This window comes from Phialemonium atrogriseum (assembly GCF_030411735.1).
Source record: "Phialemonium atrogriseum strain 8032-3 unplaced genomic scaffold QBC33scaffold_2, whole genome shotgun sequence".
NCBI lineage: Eukaryota > Fungi > Ascomycota > Sordariomycetes > Cephalothecales > Cephalothecaceae > Phialemonium > Phialemonium atrogriseum.
Genome location: NW_026848139.1, coordinates 907,891 through 922,455, shown reverse-complemented (window position 1 = coordinate 922,455; position 14,565 = coordinate 907,891). Strand labels below are relative to the sequence as shown.

Sequence of the window (14,565 nt, the reverse complement as noted above, 5' to 3'; positions counted from 1 at the left end):
CTCTATCATGTCTCACTTTGTCCCGGACGATCATCCCCAGGTGCCTCTGGAGAGAGGGCGACAGTCTATGCGCAGGCGCTTTTTGTCGGCAATAGTTCCAGTCATTTCCCCCCTTACCCGTCATATTCCTGCCAGATTCTTCTCCCCAAGAGCGCCAGGCGACAGGCCTGTGGATAGACAAGGCAAACCACATGGCAAACTGCTTTGTGTGTCTCAGCAACCTGAAATGCACAAGTTTGAACCTTATGAAATTAACACGGCTTAGACAGACTATCACACAAGATCACCGGCAAGGGCGCTGGCAAGGCTGCAGCCATGAACAACAGCATCCATCAAGACAGTCCGGCTCTGCCACTGGGGCCACAAGAGCCTCCTAGGACAATGGATGATCCGGTGGGCACTTGCAGACAGGCAGTTCTCGCCCTCTTCCCCGATATCTGCCCTGACTACCTTGATTCCGCTATGGCTGAGAATGAATACGACCATGAGACGCTCATCATGGATATCCTCGACCAGACCGAGAGAGGGAAGCCGTATCCGAGACGCCAGCGCCCAAACCTCAAGCGTAAGCGGCGGTCTAGCCAAGGGAGGGCAGCCGAAGCTGAAGCCGAAGCTGAGGCCAGGGCCAAGGCCGAAAGTGAGGCTGAGATGGAACGCAGGAAATTCGACAATCCTGAACGGCGACAGGCACACAAGTCTGGAACCTACATAAAGGCCTCACGATCACTCCTGATGCAAGCATACCCGTTGGTCTTCGCCAAGGAGGTGACTCAGTGCATGGAGGGCAATAACAATTGTCTGTTCCCGACATTTTTTGCTCTCCATGACAGAGTCTCTGGGAGACTGGATGGCGTTGAACTCCGACTGAAACAGCAGCGGACGAAGGAAAATCCCCTATGGCGGGATGATCAGATCGAAGCTACCATCCAAAATACGACCGACCAGGAGCAAAAACGTGCGCTGGAGGAATTCCATGCTGCCAGACTAGCTCTTCGCAACAGGCAGGCAAGAGTGGATGCCGAGAAGCAACGAGAGCGTGAGGAGCAGGAGAACATGGACCATGCCATTGCTGAAGGTACCATAGCTGAGTGCGAGTGCTGCTTTGAGGAACGTGCCCTGAACCGAATGGTCCACTGCGACGGCGACGTTCTTCACTGGTTCTGCTGGCCTTGCGCTAAGCAAATGGCTGAGACTCAGATCGGCCTTTCCAAATATCAGCTATCCTGCATGTCTATGGATGGCTGTAAAGCCGGGTTTTCCCGGGGCCAGAGAGACCTATTCCTAGGCCCCAAGTTGGTCATTGCTCTGGACCGGATTGAGCAGGAAGCTGTCTTGCGCATGGCGGGCATTGAGAATCTGGAGACATGCCCATTTTGCCCCTTTGCAGCCGAGTGCCTGCCCGTCGAGGAAAACAAGGAGTTCATCTGCCAGAACCCCGGATGCGAGGTGGTGAGTTGCCGAATGTGTCGCCGGGAAACTCACATTCCCAAGACCTGCGAAGACGCAGCACGAGAATCAGGTCTCTCTGCTCGCCGCTTGATAGAGGAGGCCATGTCGGCAGCCTTGATCCGGAAGTGCAACAAGTGTATGTACACTCAACCTTTCGCCTTCTGATTTCAGTTACATGTTGGTACTAACGCGGAGCAGGCGGCACTCCATTCATCAAGGAAAACGGCTGCAACAAGATGATGTGCACCAGGAATGGGTGCCGTAATGTCCAGTGCTACGTCTGCCACCAGTCTTGCGAGTACAGCCATTTTAATGACGCGACTCGCGGTGGTAAGGAAGGGAACTGCCCACTATTCGACAAGAGCACCGAACAGCGCCACGAAGACGAGGTCCGCAAAGCCGAGGAGCGGACGCGGCAGGCCGTAGCCGAAGAACACCCAGACATCGATGCCGACCTGTTCGCGATCAAGGTGTCGGACAGGGTGAAGCAGGACGACGAGCGACGTAAAAAAAACTACCCGCCTGTTCCCGTTCCTGTTCCTGTCAGAGCACCTGTGGTTGGCAACCTGGGTGAGTGGGATTAGAGGAAGTAGAAAGCGAGTACGCGACGAGGGATCATGGATCTAACTGTGGCTTCCTAGGTCACCCCGTAGGTCCCATCCGGCACCATGCGAAACCTGGTGGGCATGGACAACTTGCTGGGCAGTTCATCGGGCAACCCAATTGGCATATTCTCGTGCAACAGGGTGTGAATCTTGTTGCGCAACAGGCTGCGCAGCTTGGTGGGCAGCTTGGTGGACAACCTGGCGGACAACCCGGTGGACAACCCGGTGGACCATGGGCATTGCGAGTTGCGCAAATCGCTGCACAGCAGGATAGACGACCTGTTGCGATACATGGTGGGCAGTTCGGTGCGCAACCTGCTGGATATCCTGCTGGACATCCTGCTGGACATCCTGCTGGACGTCCTGCTGGACATCCTGCTGGGCGACCTGCTTGGGGACATGCTGGGCCACTTGCTGGGTCACATGCTGTGGGACTTCCGGGAAGGGGAGGTATCGTCCCTCCAAAGATTTCGAATAATGCACGACCCAAGGGAGCTCTCGCCGCCGCCCAACAAAATCAGACACTTGCCCAAGGCTTCGTTGACCCTCGTCCTCGGAAAGCCGAATCCAGGGCCAGGCAGGAAGGGCAGCGAGGGGACGGTAACTCGCCTGGATTGCCTCCTGCTCACAGGGAAGCCCTGCCTGATTTCTGGTGGAATCCTGCAGCGGCTTATCTGACTGGCCCAGGCCAGAGATTGCCCGGTGACGAAAAACCGAAAGCCAACAGACCAGCCGCTCCGGTAGCCCCATTTCTGGCCCCGTTCCCACCGTTCACCGCCAATGAGCTGTCTCGAAACCCTTTTCCCAGGGGTCCAGATCCGCATATCCAGCGTATACGGGCGAGGATGGCAGGTTTCAGAGCCGACATGGAAAGGGCGCTGGAGCAGCCGATCGGAATTCCTGCACGGAAAGAGGTTGGCGGGCCCCCCATTCCAGATAACCGTGGCGCCCTAGTGCCCCTCTCGCAGCGCAGTTTGGCCCAGCATGAGCGGGAGCTGGAAGTATTCCACCAATCCCAACACCGGGCGTATGAGGCGCCACATCGGCGTCACTTTAGCGGGATCCTGGCCCCACCCCCCCAGCTTCTTCCGCCGTACCGACACCGAGAGCCATTGGCTCCCGATGTCCAGGTTGGCAACGCAAATAGACGAGCAGTGGATGTTTCGGCTCGTCGCGGTCCCGCTGAAGTAAATCCTTAGGAGGGTGTATTTCGCGGCAACCATGACGAGGACAGGGCTTTGCAGGCGGAATGGGGAAACAGAAACCCCTTCGGTCCCCGCCCCGGTTCCCCTCCCGGTCCCCGCCCCGGTCCCCGCCCCGGTCTCCACGGGAACAACCCCTTCAGCCCCAGCCCTGGCCCCAAGAGGAACAACAACCGCTTCGGCCCCGGGCCTAACAATACAATGCTTTAATCATAACTCTTGCGCATGGCGTTTATACCAAAGGATAGGATTCCCGCCGTCGAAGGCATTACCTGCTAATAAGGGAGCATAGAGAGTTTGGGGTACAGTCTTTGTTTTGGGCTAATTTGCAACTTTCCTTGGCCAACTACAGAGAGGATGGCCATCAATCAGCATCGGCGTTAGGGTTATATCATGAGTGTCGTTGGAAGGCGACACCTTCATCATTCATTCGCGCAGTCATAGGCGCTGGATATAGGACACACGGTTTTTATACCGTAATAATTTACCTGCTTTTGCGCCACCTTGATGGGTAACGTAGGAGAGCTCACGTTGACCCCTCGGAATTTCTGGATTCGCGTGGGTAGAGAGAGGACAGAAACTGTCGGGGCCCGAGCCCGGCGGCATGTGGGTGACAGGAAACATGCACATGAAATGCCTCTCAGCCGTAATCTAGCGGTCATAGTGGATGCATGGAACCCAGAACTTGACCTGGGTGATGCTTTCTAGCTTTAAATTTCCTGCCGGCTACCTATTCCTCCCAAATTTCTCGTGCCATTTCCCCTTTGTAGCTGCAGCTGGAGGTCCATTTCCGGCCTCTGGCACGAGCTCTATTGTCTCGTGCAGCGTGGCCACAGCACCTAGGCCGAGCTCTGGGATCTCCGAGGAGGCGGGCGGGGCGTACGTGGGCAAGAGGAGAATCAGCGCGTTGGACGTGTTCTTCTGCCGGAGGGAATATTTCTTGCCGGCGGCCTTGAGGACTGCGACTGTGGGGGATGATTCGAGGGTGAGCCTGGTACGTGGGTTAGGGGGTTAGCGCGCCGGCGGAGGGAGGGCGATCTGAGAAGTTCTGACGTACGTGGGGGGGTTTTCCCCTTCGAGGATGGAGAGAAGCTCTGGTGGGAGCTCGAGGAGCTTGTGGCCGACGGTGCTGGGCTGGTGCCAGAGCGCAATGCCCTGGTTGTCTTGGCTGGACATTTTTACCGTCGCAGTAACGGTGTCGCGATGATGATGGCCATAGGCAGGATTTGGAGGTGGAGAGTGGGGTTTGTCTTGCCCCAAAATCGGAATGCAGGGATACCACGTGGTAGGTGGGGTGCGGCTCCTGCCATCTGAGTGGGGGCGGCAGAGCCTCTTTCCACGACCACTCCAGACCTCCCACCACTGTGTGTTCCGCCTCCTTCGCTCACAAGAAGATGATAGGGTTTACGCCGTATTATTGGCATGGGGATTTACCGAACCTCGAATGTCCAGGCTATATGATCTATTGTTTGCATGGGAATTTACCAAACCTCAATTATCCTGGCTTTTGCGAACCGTCACGGCGAATTCTCCACGGACGTTTTGGTAGTTTGCCCACACAATGCAACCAAACCGCGCCTTGGTTTGGGGATTGAAGTGCCCGAAATGGAAATGATAGCTCGACACTAGATTATAAATGAATCTTCATCAAGGTTACGAAAGACAGGGCTCACCCACAGTATCAAAGACTGGACCTCACACGAGAACAGTCCAATGCCCCTTTCTTTTCCTGCAAGTGCATGGAACAAAGCTCTTGTTGGAAATGCTTTGGCATCTATCCCATGAGTCATGATCCCTTCAAGGCTCAATGTTGCACTTATAAACCCATTCTTCCGCTCTCCAGACAGAGTTATCAACTGGGAAGCTGAGAGACCTGGCAAGGAGTTAAGAATTTCGAAGATACTATGAACAAGAGAGATAGAAACACGCATAAGCGACTATGTTGGAGCACAGATTGGATGGCTTCTAGCTGATATCAGCCCTACCCACGACTTGCTTTCACAACTCCCAGGTCTGCCCATGCAGCGTGTTAGTTGTCTTCCTTCATACTACGCATTCTTGCGACCTGCTTAGTCGTTGTACCATCCATCGAGTGTGGATTTGGGATCAGGGCCTAAGTTGCTTAGTCGCCATGACATTGACCAAGCCCTAAACTGGGACTCTGGCAAGGGCCTGCTTAGTCGCCATACCACCCAATGACTCTCTAAATCGGATCACGAAGTGTCTGCTTAGTGCCTGCTTAGTCGTATCGAACACATAGAAATCTATATAAATTCCAATGTCTTCAGAGGGAACTAGAAAATTTCTCCTCCGTTTCACCCAGCCCTTCCATCGACAGTTCCGGTAACGTTTGCGCAGACCACATTTGTTTACCATCAAGCTACAATATCCCTTGACTCTTGACAATGTCTAGCTCAAGTGGCGAGGATTCGGTAAGATATTTTGTTGACCCAGATAAATACTACGAGAAGTTAGACGGGTGCCAGATCTGACAGACCTAGCTTTTCGTGGAACAGGACTTGGATTACTCCTCCGCCGACGGAGAGGCGGACGTCTCCCAGCCTGCCCCTCCCCAGTCCGCCAACCCCCAGCCCGCGGTCCAGCCCGCCGACAGTCCTCTCTCATCGGTTGACGAAGAGTGTAAGCCTTGCCCAGCACAACAGACCAAGAATATCAGACACTAATCAGAATTCAGTCCTGGCCCAGGTCCGCGAGGGCCAAGTCACTTTTGAGGTCCTGGGAGAAGAACTCCTCTACCCCCATCACAGTAACAGGCAATACGAGGCGAATAATTCTCATGCCCATTGTGCAGGGCATCCTCCTCTCCGGCGGCCTGATGGCAAGCCTGGCTCGTCGAGTATCTATAGCTTGGCGACCGACCCAGCGGCCAACCTGATGGCCGCGATAATCCAGACAACCGGCCCAGAGGCTGAGGAGCCCTGCACCCGGTGCAAGAAGGACTATGCCGGCGTATGGATGCTCTGCATCCGACCACCTTGCAAGTTCATCGACGACAAGGTTCATGGCGCCTGTGCCAACTGCGTCTTCCGCGGTCGGGCGGCCGACTGTAGTCAGAGCCGCAAGTGGAAGCTTGCCGACCAGTCGGGGATGCTCTCCAAGGCCACCATCTCCGAGAGCACCACGAGGTGGGCTGACGAGGTGGAGAAGATCGCGTCTACCGTCTCCGACCCCGCGGCCAGGGGAAGATTGGCTTCGCTGGCCGCCTCGCTTCGTCTTGGAGTGTTCAATCCCGGCCCTACTCCCAATGCCGAGGCCGACACTGGCCCTGCCGACCCTGCGCCAGGTTCGAATGACCAGGCCCACTCCGCCCCAGGTGCGAGTGAAGAGGCCCTGCCTTGTGGCTGCCAGAATTAAATGCCATGCCTGTCCGCCAACGGCCCCCCGCCGCCTTGCCCTCTCTAATTTCTTACATTTTCATTCACCTGCCTTCTCGTCTTTCGTCATATATTCTCGTGCTCTTCTACTCCCGCTACACCCAATTTTTCTCCTCCGCCTTCAACACAATTTCGGGACCCACGATCACGTCTAGATCTCAGTACTTGGCCTGCTTTAGCGATTACTGCGTCTTTCCCGTCACCTCAACAGCTCGACACACATTGTGAGTTCTTCTTGGCCCTATCCTATGAGTGAAGCGAGCACATTCCAGGATCTGACTCATCCAAGTTCCAAGTTTCTTGCAAGATATCCGACCGAGGCTGGGTAGCTGAGAACATGGCGGACAGCGGTGAGCCACTTCGTAATTTCTGGACATGAACTCGAGCTAAGCATACTACTAGATACCAATCTCAACGGCACGACGCAGGGAGGCTCGGATTCTGACAATCGAGTCAACGAGGGGGCCGAAGATTCGGCTGATGCACCCGAAGCGGGTTCCACCAACGGCGCCGCCAACAGCGCCGCCTGCGACGGTGCAAACTGTACCAGCGGCCCCACCAACGGCCGCTGCTCCTGCGGTCATTATCATGCCAGAAATCCCGACCAGCTCATGGCCGCAATCATTCAGATTACCGGTCGAAAAATGAGGCACGAATGTTTCCGTTGCCAGTCTGGCGGGGGCCCGTGGGAAGGCTGCATCGTTGCGATTTGTGACCAGACCCAGGAACTCACCAAGGGCGCCTGCGCAAACTGCATCTGGAATGGGCTTGGCTACCTTTGCACAATTCATAGGCAAGAGGAATTTCACTCCGCTAGGCATGACATTGAGAACGCCGTTGCCAGGGTGGAGGATGCTGAGAAGAACCGTCCGGATGAGGTAGAACGGGCGAAGGCTGCGCTCCAGGAGGTCAACAATTTCTGGCGTGAGAAGCTGTATGCCGTCCTCGGGGCTGACCTCCTCTGGTAACACCCTCGTTACGGCACTAGCATCATGAAGACGCACAAGACAAGCAAGGAGATGTCGTTTATTCTTTCCTTCTTGTTTCCTTTCCTTTTTAATCTCTATGACGAGGCGAGGGCGTTATATGAAGGGCATGGTGGGGTCGTTTAGCAATGTTTACTTTGGAGGGGTTGGTTGGCCGCGCAATGCTATATTTAGATTCCCCCCACAACATGACGCGTGATTCGTGAAAAAAAGGGTCGCGTAGCTACCAGGTCTGTAAATACCGAAGGAACCTAGCAACCTCCGAGAGCCTCCTTTTGGCACCCGACCACATACCAACTACCCTGTGTTTCCATTCCACTTCCAAAGGAGAAACGATCCGCCCTACTCATTGCGGAGACCTCCGGCAGTAGCCGTTCGATTGCTGGGACCCTCGTTTTCGCTTTTGTTTCTCTTGTATAATCTTTCCTCGACCCTCTTTGTCTCTCGGGACGCAATTGCTGTGCTTGTTTACTAGCCGAAGTCGGGTCCCGTACATGCGCGTGTGTACATAGCATCAGAGACGCGGGATCACTAACAAGTAGCTGCAGTGCGCGCCAACCTCTGCAAGAGCCATTCTCCGCACAACTACCAACAGCCGACCCTGTGGCACTCCATCGAAACGCGTTTGGGTGCCTGTTGTTTACCCAACATCGTTTAGAGACTGCTCCCCGCCAGACCCAGCCCGTCCCTCCCATCCTCTCCAGACTGTCCGCCACCCCCAACCCCCACCACCCCTTGGTCTTTTGGCTCGCCCCGAAACCCAGGCTTTGGAGGATCGCCCTGTTGGCTTCTAGTGTCCTGTCAGCCATGCGACCGGCCCATTGAAGCGACCATGGTTCGTGTCACCGAAGAGTTGGCGCTCTCTCCTGAGCATGTAACTCTCTACTATGCCAACGACCCATTACTCGGCCACCTCCCCGTCCTGATATTCCACGGATCCTCCACCACGGCCAACTACACTCTCAACAGCTCCCGGATCCAGATCCACGTCTACAGCCCAGCCGGCTTCCAGTCCTTTCCACGGGTCACCATCTCTCCGAACTCCCCCTTCTATGGCGTCGTTAACCACCTGCCGCGCGAGTTCCAGGGCGACGAAATATGCCGAGGGCTCGCATTCGGCCTCTTCAAGTATTTCACCGAGCTCCCAGAGGCCGTCAAGACCCACCTCAAGAACCAATACCCCACCACCCGGGGCCGCCGCCCGGGCTCGGCCCCTGCGCTTTTCGGCGAACAGCATGCGGCAGACCTGGCGAAGTCGATGGTCCAGGCCGAGAACACCCCTGAAATGATACAGGTCCTCGAGACGGCTCTGCAGACACAGCACATCAGCAATGTCGATGTCGACCTTGTCCTGCCGCCAGGATCCATTACCCCCTTGCGACCCGCGGATCTGGAGGAGGTGCCCGAAGACGAAGACGACATAATCGATCCGAGTCTCAGGCAATACGGCGAGTATACCCCGCTGGTCAAGCTCTTTGGCGAACCTGTCTTCTTGCCAACATCCAAGCTACGGCGAGCGCCCTCGAAACCCAGTTCGCTGAACAGGAGCAAATCGTTCACGAAGGACCAGAAGGTCGAGATTCGTCTCAAGATGGGAGAGCTTGTCGACACGGAAGAGCGCTACGTTTTCAAGCTCAACGAGCTCGTGAACCACATTGCAGACGACTTCCGCCAGAGTGCCAAGGAACGCCCGGCCGGCAGCACGAGCCCAACGGAAGATGACCTGGAAGGGCTCTTCCCAAGGTCTGCCGACCACATTCTTCAAATCAACTCGGCCTTCATGCAAGAAATGCGGCGAGTCATGGACGAGACCGAGGATGAGGCTCTGCGGGATATCGACACTACGTCCCCCGCACCCCGGCTAGGTGGCTCAGGCAGAGTCAAGGACTCAAGCGGAGCATTGGCCATGGCACGAGTCTTCTTGGACTGGTTTCCCAAGTTCACTGACTGCTATCAAGACTACATACGGGCCAGTCAGAACTTCCCGCACTTGCTCAACTCCTTCCTCGATCACCAGTCCACCTTCCGCCAGCGCGTAGCGCACAAAGGCGAGCAGACGATCCGCTCGATCCTCATTGAGCCCGTACAGCGACTCCCTCGCTATAATCTCTTCATCGACCAGATAGTCACTTGCCTCCCCATCACCCACCCTGCACTCCAGCTCATGCTTCGTGCAAGAGACATCATCACGAACATCTGTTCCATGGACGACCCCCTACCGAACAAGCCCCATGTCACCAACCGGCTTCGCAACATGGTGGAGTGCTGGCCGCTCGACCTGGAGCCCCAGGGCAGGCTGATTTTGGGCGTCGACGTTGTCGAACTTGCCGCGCCCTATGTTGCAGGACCTCATAATGCCAACATTCAGGACCGGGCAGGTATCTTCCTCGTCTTCTCGGACTGCATCGTCATCTTGAAGAAGAAGTCCGCCTCCGGCGTCACCGCGCGTGACCTCTTGAGGGAGATTGACAAGCCCTCTCCGGCCGGCTTGCTCGCCTCGATGACCAACGCTGCGGGCGGTCCGGGGTCTTGGGAGTACGCATTCGCGGGCTGGCACAATCTCGCCGACGTTCACTTCACCGAGTCTTCCGATGGGCGTCTGATTTGGATGACTTCCACCCATGAGATGAAGGGGGCTCACTCGGGTGAATACGTCACTGGTAAGGCCATCACCTCCAGGTGCTTTCTTCTCCAGGAACTGTACGAGGGGAAGGCAGCTAGATTGGGCGAAGATGTCGCCAAGGCACGTATTGAAGGGCGGTTCTCCGAGGCCGAGAGGGAGGACCCGGCGTGGTCTCTGCGGTCAGTGAGGATGCAGGACAACAACATCGGGCTACATGCAGCCGTGTTCCAGGAGGCCGCCGAGCAGCTTATCGAAGGCCGGAAGGAGCCAGCCCCGATACGCATTGTCATTGATCACGACAAGGGGACTAAGGGCGCACCTGTAGGTCATTACGGCGTGGAGGTCGTGGTGGAGGTGAAGACGGGCGACTTGACGAGGATTGGCATCAACACACTCGGCCTGAACGGCAAGCGTTATAGCGACGATGTGGCGCTGGAGGACTTCCTCCCGTCACTCACGAGGAGAAGTATGAGCCCCTGAAACCTCGCATCTGACTTGAGACTAACACCCAACGCAGTCATCCAGCTACTCAGTAGCCAGTTTAGCGTCTCAAATCTCCGGTTGGCACCTGCTCTGGTGTCTTATTATACCAAGATACTACGGGGTTGCAACATCTCTTCGAGGACAGAGAAGACAAGATCGTTCCTCGCGTCCTCGCCCGTCAAACTGCTGTCTAGTTTCCTTGGCGGCGGCAGCACACCTACGATGGCAGATACCGTGAGCGGACCGAAGCATCAACGGACGCCCCTAGGCAATATGACGTCGCTTTTCCCAGCGCAGCTCTCGCGTTCGAATAGCCAGAAAGACAATGCGTCCTTCGTGGGATCCATCACGGAGAAGGATCGCGGGCGCATTGGGATGGAGGAAGGGCGGCCAGAGAACCCACTGATGCGACTCGAACAAACATTCACGGGCTACATTGCCAGCCTGCAGGCACGGAAGGGCCAGTTTATCGGCAGAACGCTGCTGAATAGGTCGAGCGCCGACGAGCTGTCGGTGAACGATCTCTATAACCGGCTGATCGAGAGCCCGTTCGACCTCGACGCGTCGGCCGAGCTCCCCACTGAAGTCATCTTCACGGCGTTTGAGAAGTTCGTCCGCATTGCCTGGCGCGACCAGATGGGCCCCGTGATGACGACCCAGGCTCTCGATGCGTTGCAGGCACGGGCCTCCAAGAGGGTCCCCGGGGACTTTGCTGACTTTGTCAACTACTTGTTCGGAGACATGGCGCCGCAAAATCGAAGGGCATTTACCGCTCTGATCAAGCTGCTCGCGGATATCCTGGACGGGTGTGGCAATGACGGGGACAGGGGCGCCCTGACCTTGGCATTTGCGGAGCTGCTAGTCGACAGCGACAGCGCGCATAATTATATCAACTTGCTGGACCGCCTCGTCGAGGACTGCGATCGCATCTTCGAAGAAGCCGGCTTCGGGGCTGGACTTCATCTCCGTGGCTCGGCGTACGAGTCGATGAACTCGACGACGAGAAGCCACAAGTCTGCGTCCGGGTCGATGACGTCGAACACGTCGTCTCTTCGACGCAAGTTCGGCTTTGACAGCCTGCTCCGGCAAAACACCAAGAATGACTCGGAACGACCATCTATGTGGCGTAGCCTGAGTAAACATACTCGGAACCCGGCGACGGGTGAGAGCGCAAGCCTCTCCAAGGCATCGGTCAACCGTTCAAGGTCGATCGACCTGGGAGTCCAACCACCGAGCCCCAACAAGCTTCGGCGCCCGGGATCTCGCGATCGGCCCCCCGTTGCGGGCGCCTTTGATGACATTACCCACCGCCCTTCCAGCTCACATAGACTCGAGACCATTGGCGAGCCCGACGCCGAGCCGGCGGAGTCGTCCAAGTCACTCAAGAAGAAGCGGCGGAGCTCTCTCTCCGATCTCAAGGCCCTCATGGCAGCGGCAAGCCTGGAGGACGTGCCACTCACGCCTCTACGCATCAACAAGCAGACATCCGAAAAGTTCAACTCCAGCCCGCGGATGCCCCCTCCGTCCAAGATCCCAATCAGCCCACAATCACAGAGCATGCGGGCGCCGCGCCAGAAAGAAAACGTTGCCCAGACATTCGACAAGACCGCATCCTCGTCCCTGTCCGAGGTCTTCAGGCCGGCCGAGCGGGGCCACGCCAAGATGCTCTCGACCTCTCAGATCCCGACCCTCAAGCCGTCGTCGCGGATCCCCAACACGAGCGGCGAATCCTCACCCACGCGGCCGTCATCGAGCCCGACCAAGGGCCAGCCGCCACCGTCGTCGCTGACGTTGACGTCGACAGCGACTACGACCGGTTCGCCGCAGAAGCTCCGGCTCCAGTCGCCGCAGAAGCTGCGCGAGCGCCTGCAGGTGGAGAAGCAGGCCGTGGACGACGTGGACGCCAGCCTCAAGAGCGAGCTGTCGCGGATCGCCGAGGACATGGCGCGCGTCAACTCTGCGCTGCCGCGGTCGGCGACGGCGGACCTGCGCAGGCTGTCGGCGGCGGTGCGGGCGCTCGAGGACCGGGTGCCGCGGGCCATGCAGGAGCTGCGGGAGCGGCAGGCCGAGGTGCAGCGCGAGGTGGAGGGCGCGCTGAGGGCCGGCGAGGCAAAGGTCAAGGCCATCGACCAGCTGTACAAGGAGGCGACGGCGGAGAACGAGCTGCTGTACGAGAAGTTCAACAACGAGCTGGGGAAGATCGTCAGGGCGCTGAAGGGGAAGGGGAGGGAGGATAAGGAGGAGCTCATGACGAAGCTCAAGGAGGGCGGGGAAGAGAGGGCGCGGATGAAGAAGGAGAATTCAAGGCTGAAGAGGGAGATTGTCAGCCTGAGGACGGCGCTGAAGGGGGGGGAGAGCTGAGTTTTTTCCTGCCTGGGTGATGGTTCCGCTACGGTTGTGTCTAGAAGTGCGAAGGCGTCAAATGGGGTGGCGGCGTTGATTTGGAGAGGCGGCGGTTTGGCTAAAGGGTACGGGAACCGACTGCCACGGCAATTGGCGCCAATATGTGTGATGTCGTTACCTGATGCGAGATGACACTGTGTGCAGTAGCCCCCGGAATGTTTGTAAATACTGTAACGAGTTTCATGTCTGGGTATGTACGAGATCCTTGATGAAACGAACCAGGCTTGGAATGGAATGGCAAAGCTTAAAAAATTACGATGCCGAGGACTGCGTTGGCGCCCCCTGGCTTTGGGACTCTCTAAGAGCGGCTTTGGCTTTACCTTCTTCCACCCAGCATTCGAAGAACAACGGTCCGGCCTCTACGGATCTAATGGGCGTGGTCCTGGCCCCGCCGATATCACGGCCGTTCTCCGGCCTGGCCGTGGATGCTGTCTGGAGGTTTGGCTCCGAGGGGATCCACGCTTGGGGGTGCTGTGGTGCGGTTCCCGGTCAGCATATACCTATATATCAGCCTCCGTTCTTCTGCCTCCCCTCCCCTCTCACAAGCGACTAGACTTACTCCAATGGGCGCCTGGCCCTCCTCCTTCAGCTCCACAGCAACAGTGAAGGTACACCCCGCCGGCAAGGCCTCCATCTTCTCCGCCGCAGACGACAGCCGCCGCACGGCGCCGCGGAGTTGCTGATCCACGTCTGCCCAGTTCACAGGACCGGGCACGTCCCCCGCTGCGCCGCCAGCTACAGCTCCAGCTCCAGCCTCACCCGGCTCGGAACCGCCAGCAAGGGCACCCGGCTCTTCCCCTTCCTCGGCCTGCCCGCGCCGGCCCCCATTCGAGCCCCCGAAATCTCGCATCGCATCGGCGCCCCCGGGCCAAGACGGGAAGCGCGCCACGTCGAACATCCAGCGCTCGAGCACGGCCCCGGCCTCGGACCCGGACCCGGCGCTTCTTGTTGGCGGGCTGTGGATGACGACGGCGATGCGATCGACGTTGCCGCCGGCTAGCTGGGCGGACACGGCGTCGACGGCGTCGCGGATCCAGGAACAGACCCTCGGGTGGCGGTTCTGGTGCACGGGGAGGTTGTATGCCTTGGCTGAGAGGAAGGTTTTCTGGGGGTATATGGACCGGTAGTAGAGGATGTTGTGGATGCAGACGGTCAGGAAGGTGGTGAAGGAGGTGAGGAGGTTGTGTGCTTGGGGGAGGGGGAGGGAGGTCTCGGGGGGTGGTGTCGGTGTTGCATTGGGGTTGGCCATTGGCTTGCTGGGCTGGGATCTGAATTTAGAGGTTGATGGGGCCAAAAATGTCTAGACAAAGCGTTTTAGATGACGTAGTGATGGTAAGTATTATCTAGAATGAAGTTGAAAAAGAGTGGAAATATGCAAGCTTAACGCGGGGCAGTCTTTCTTGACGCGTCGTGATTTCT

At 57.4% G+C, this 14,565-nt stretch overlaps 6 protein-coding genes across 6 annotated transcripts; 4 read left to right on the top strand and 2 right to left on the bottom strand.

Moving 5' to 3' along the window:
• Positions 1 to 462: 462 nt before the first annotated feature.
• Positions 463 to 2,732, top strand: QBC33DRAFT_554753 (uncharacterized protein; the record flags this gene model as incomplete). Its single annotated transcript, XM_060429551.1, has 5 exons — positions 463 to 1,449; positions 1,492 to 1,585; positions 1,648 to 2,019; positions 2,091 to 2,154; positions 2,219 to 2,732. The coding sequence occupies 5 exons, from the start codon at positions 463 to 465 to the stop codon at positions 2,730 to 2,732; spliced, it is 2,031 nt and encodes a 676-aa protein (XP_060287802.1).
• A 1,178-nt stretch (positions 2,733 to 3,910) lies between these two features.
• Positions 3,911 to 4,487, bottom strand: QBC33DRAFT_524120 (uncharacterized protein). The gene is made up of 2 exons (XM_060426704.1): positions 4,314 to 4,487; positions 3,911 to 4,247 (listed from the first exon to the last, which is right to left on the bottom strand). The coding sequence occupies exons 1-2, from the start codon at positions 4,430 to 4,432 to the stop codon at positions 3,983 to 3,985; spliced, it is 384 nt and encodes a 127-aa protein (XP_060287801.1). The 5' UTR covers positions 4,433 to 4,487; the 3' UTR covers positions 3,911 to 3,982.
• Positions 4,488 to 5,642: 1,155 nt separating this feature from the next.
• On the top strand, positions 5,643 to 6,882 carry QBC33DRAFT_592042 (uncharacterized protein). Its single transcript, XM_060431675.1, has 3 exons — positions 5,643 to 5,688; positions 5,758 to 5,896; positions 5,952 to 6,882. The coding sequence occupies exons 1-3, from the start codon at positions 5,662 to 5,664 to the stop codon at positions 6,629 to 6,631; spliced, it is 846 nt and encodes a 281-aa protein (XP_060287800.1). The 5' UTR covers positions 5,643 to 5,661; the 3' UTR covers positions 6,632 to 6,882.
• QBC33DRAFT_157542 (uncharacterized protein) lies at positions 6,821 to 7,807 on the top strand. The gene is made up of 3 exons (XM_060422213.1): positions 6,821 to 6,875; positions 6,941 to 7,001; positions 7,054 to 7,807. Exons 2-3 carry the CDS (start codon positions 6,989 to 6,991, stop codon positions 7,617 to 7,619), a joined length of 579 nt encoding a protein of 192 aa, XP_060287799.1. The 5' UTR covers positions 6,821 to 6,875; positions 6,941 to 6,988; the 3' UTR covers positions 7,620 to 7,807.
• A 481-nt stretch (positions 7,808 to 8,288) lies between these two features.
• Positions 8,289 to 13,550, top strand: QBC33DRAFT_524113 (uncharacterized protein). The gene is made up of 2 exons (XM_060426703.1): positions 8,289 to 10,726; positions 10,778 to 13,550. The coding sequence occupies exons 1-2, from the start codon at positions 8,470 to 8,472 to the stop codon at positions 13,102 to 13,104; spliced, it is 4,584 nt and encodes a 1,527-aa protein (XP_060287798.1). The 5' UTR covers positions 8,289 to 8,469; the 3' UTR covers positions 13,105 to 13,550.
• On the bottom strand, positions 13,252 to 14,556 carry QBC33DRAFT_157529 (DNA-binding protein). The gene is made up of 2 exons (XM_060422212.1): positions 13,706 to 14,556; positions 13,252 to 13,617 (listed from the first exon to the last, which is right to left on the bottom strand). Exons 1-2 carry the CDS (start codon positions 14,393 to 14,395, stop codon positions 13,399 to 13,401), a joined length of 909 nt encoding a protein of 302 aa, XP_060287797.1. The 5' UTR covers positions 14,396 to 14,556; the 3' UTR covers positions 13,252 to 13,398.
• Positions 14,557 to 14,565: the final 9 nt, after the last annotated feature.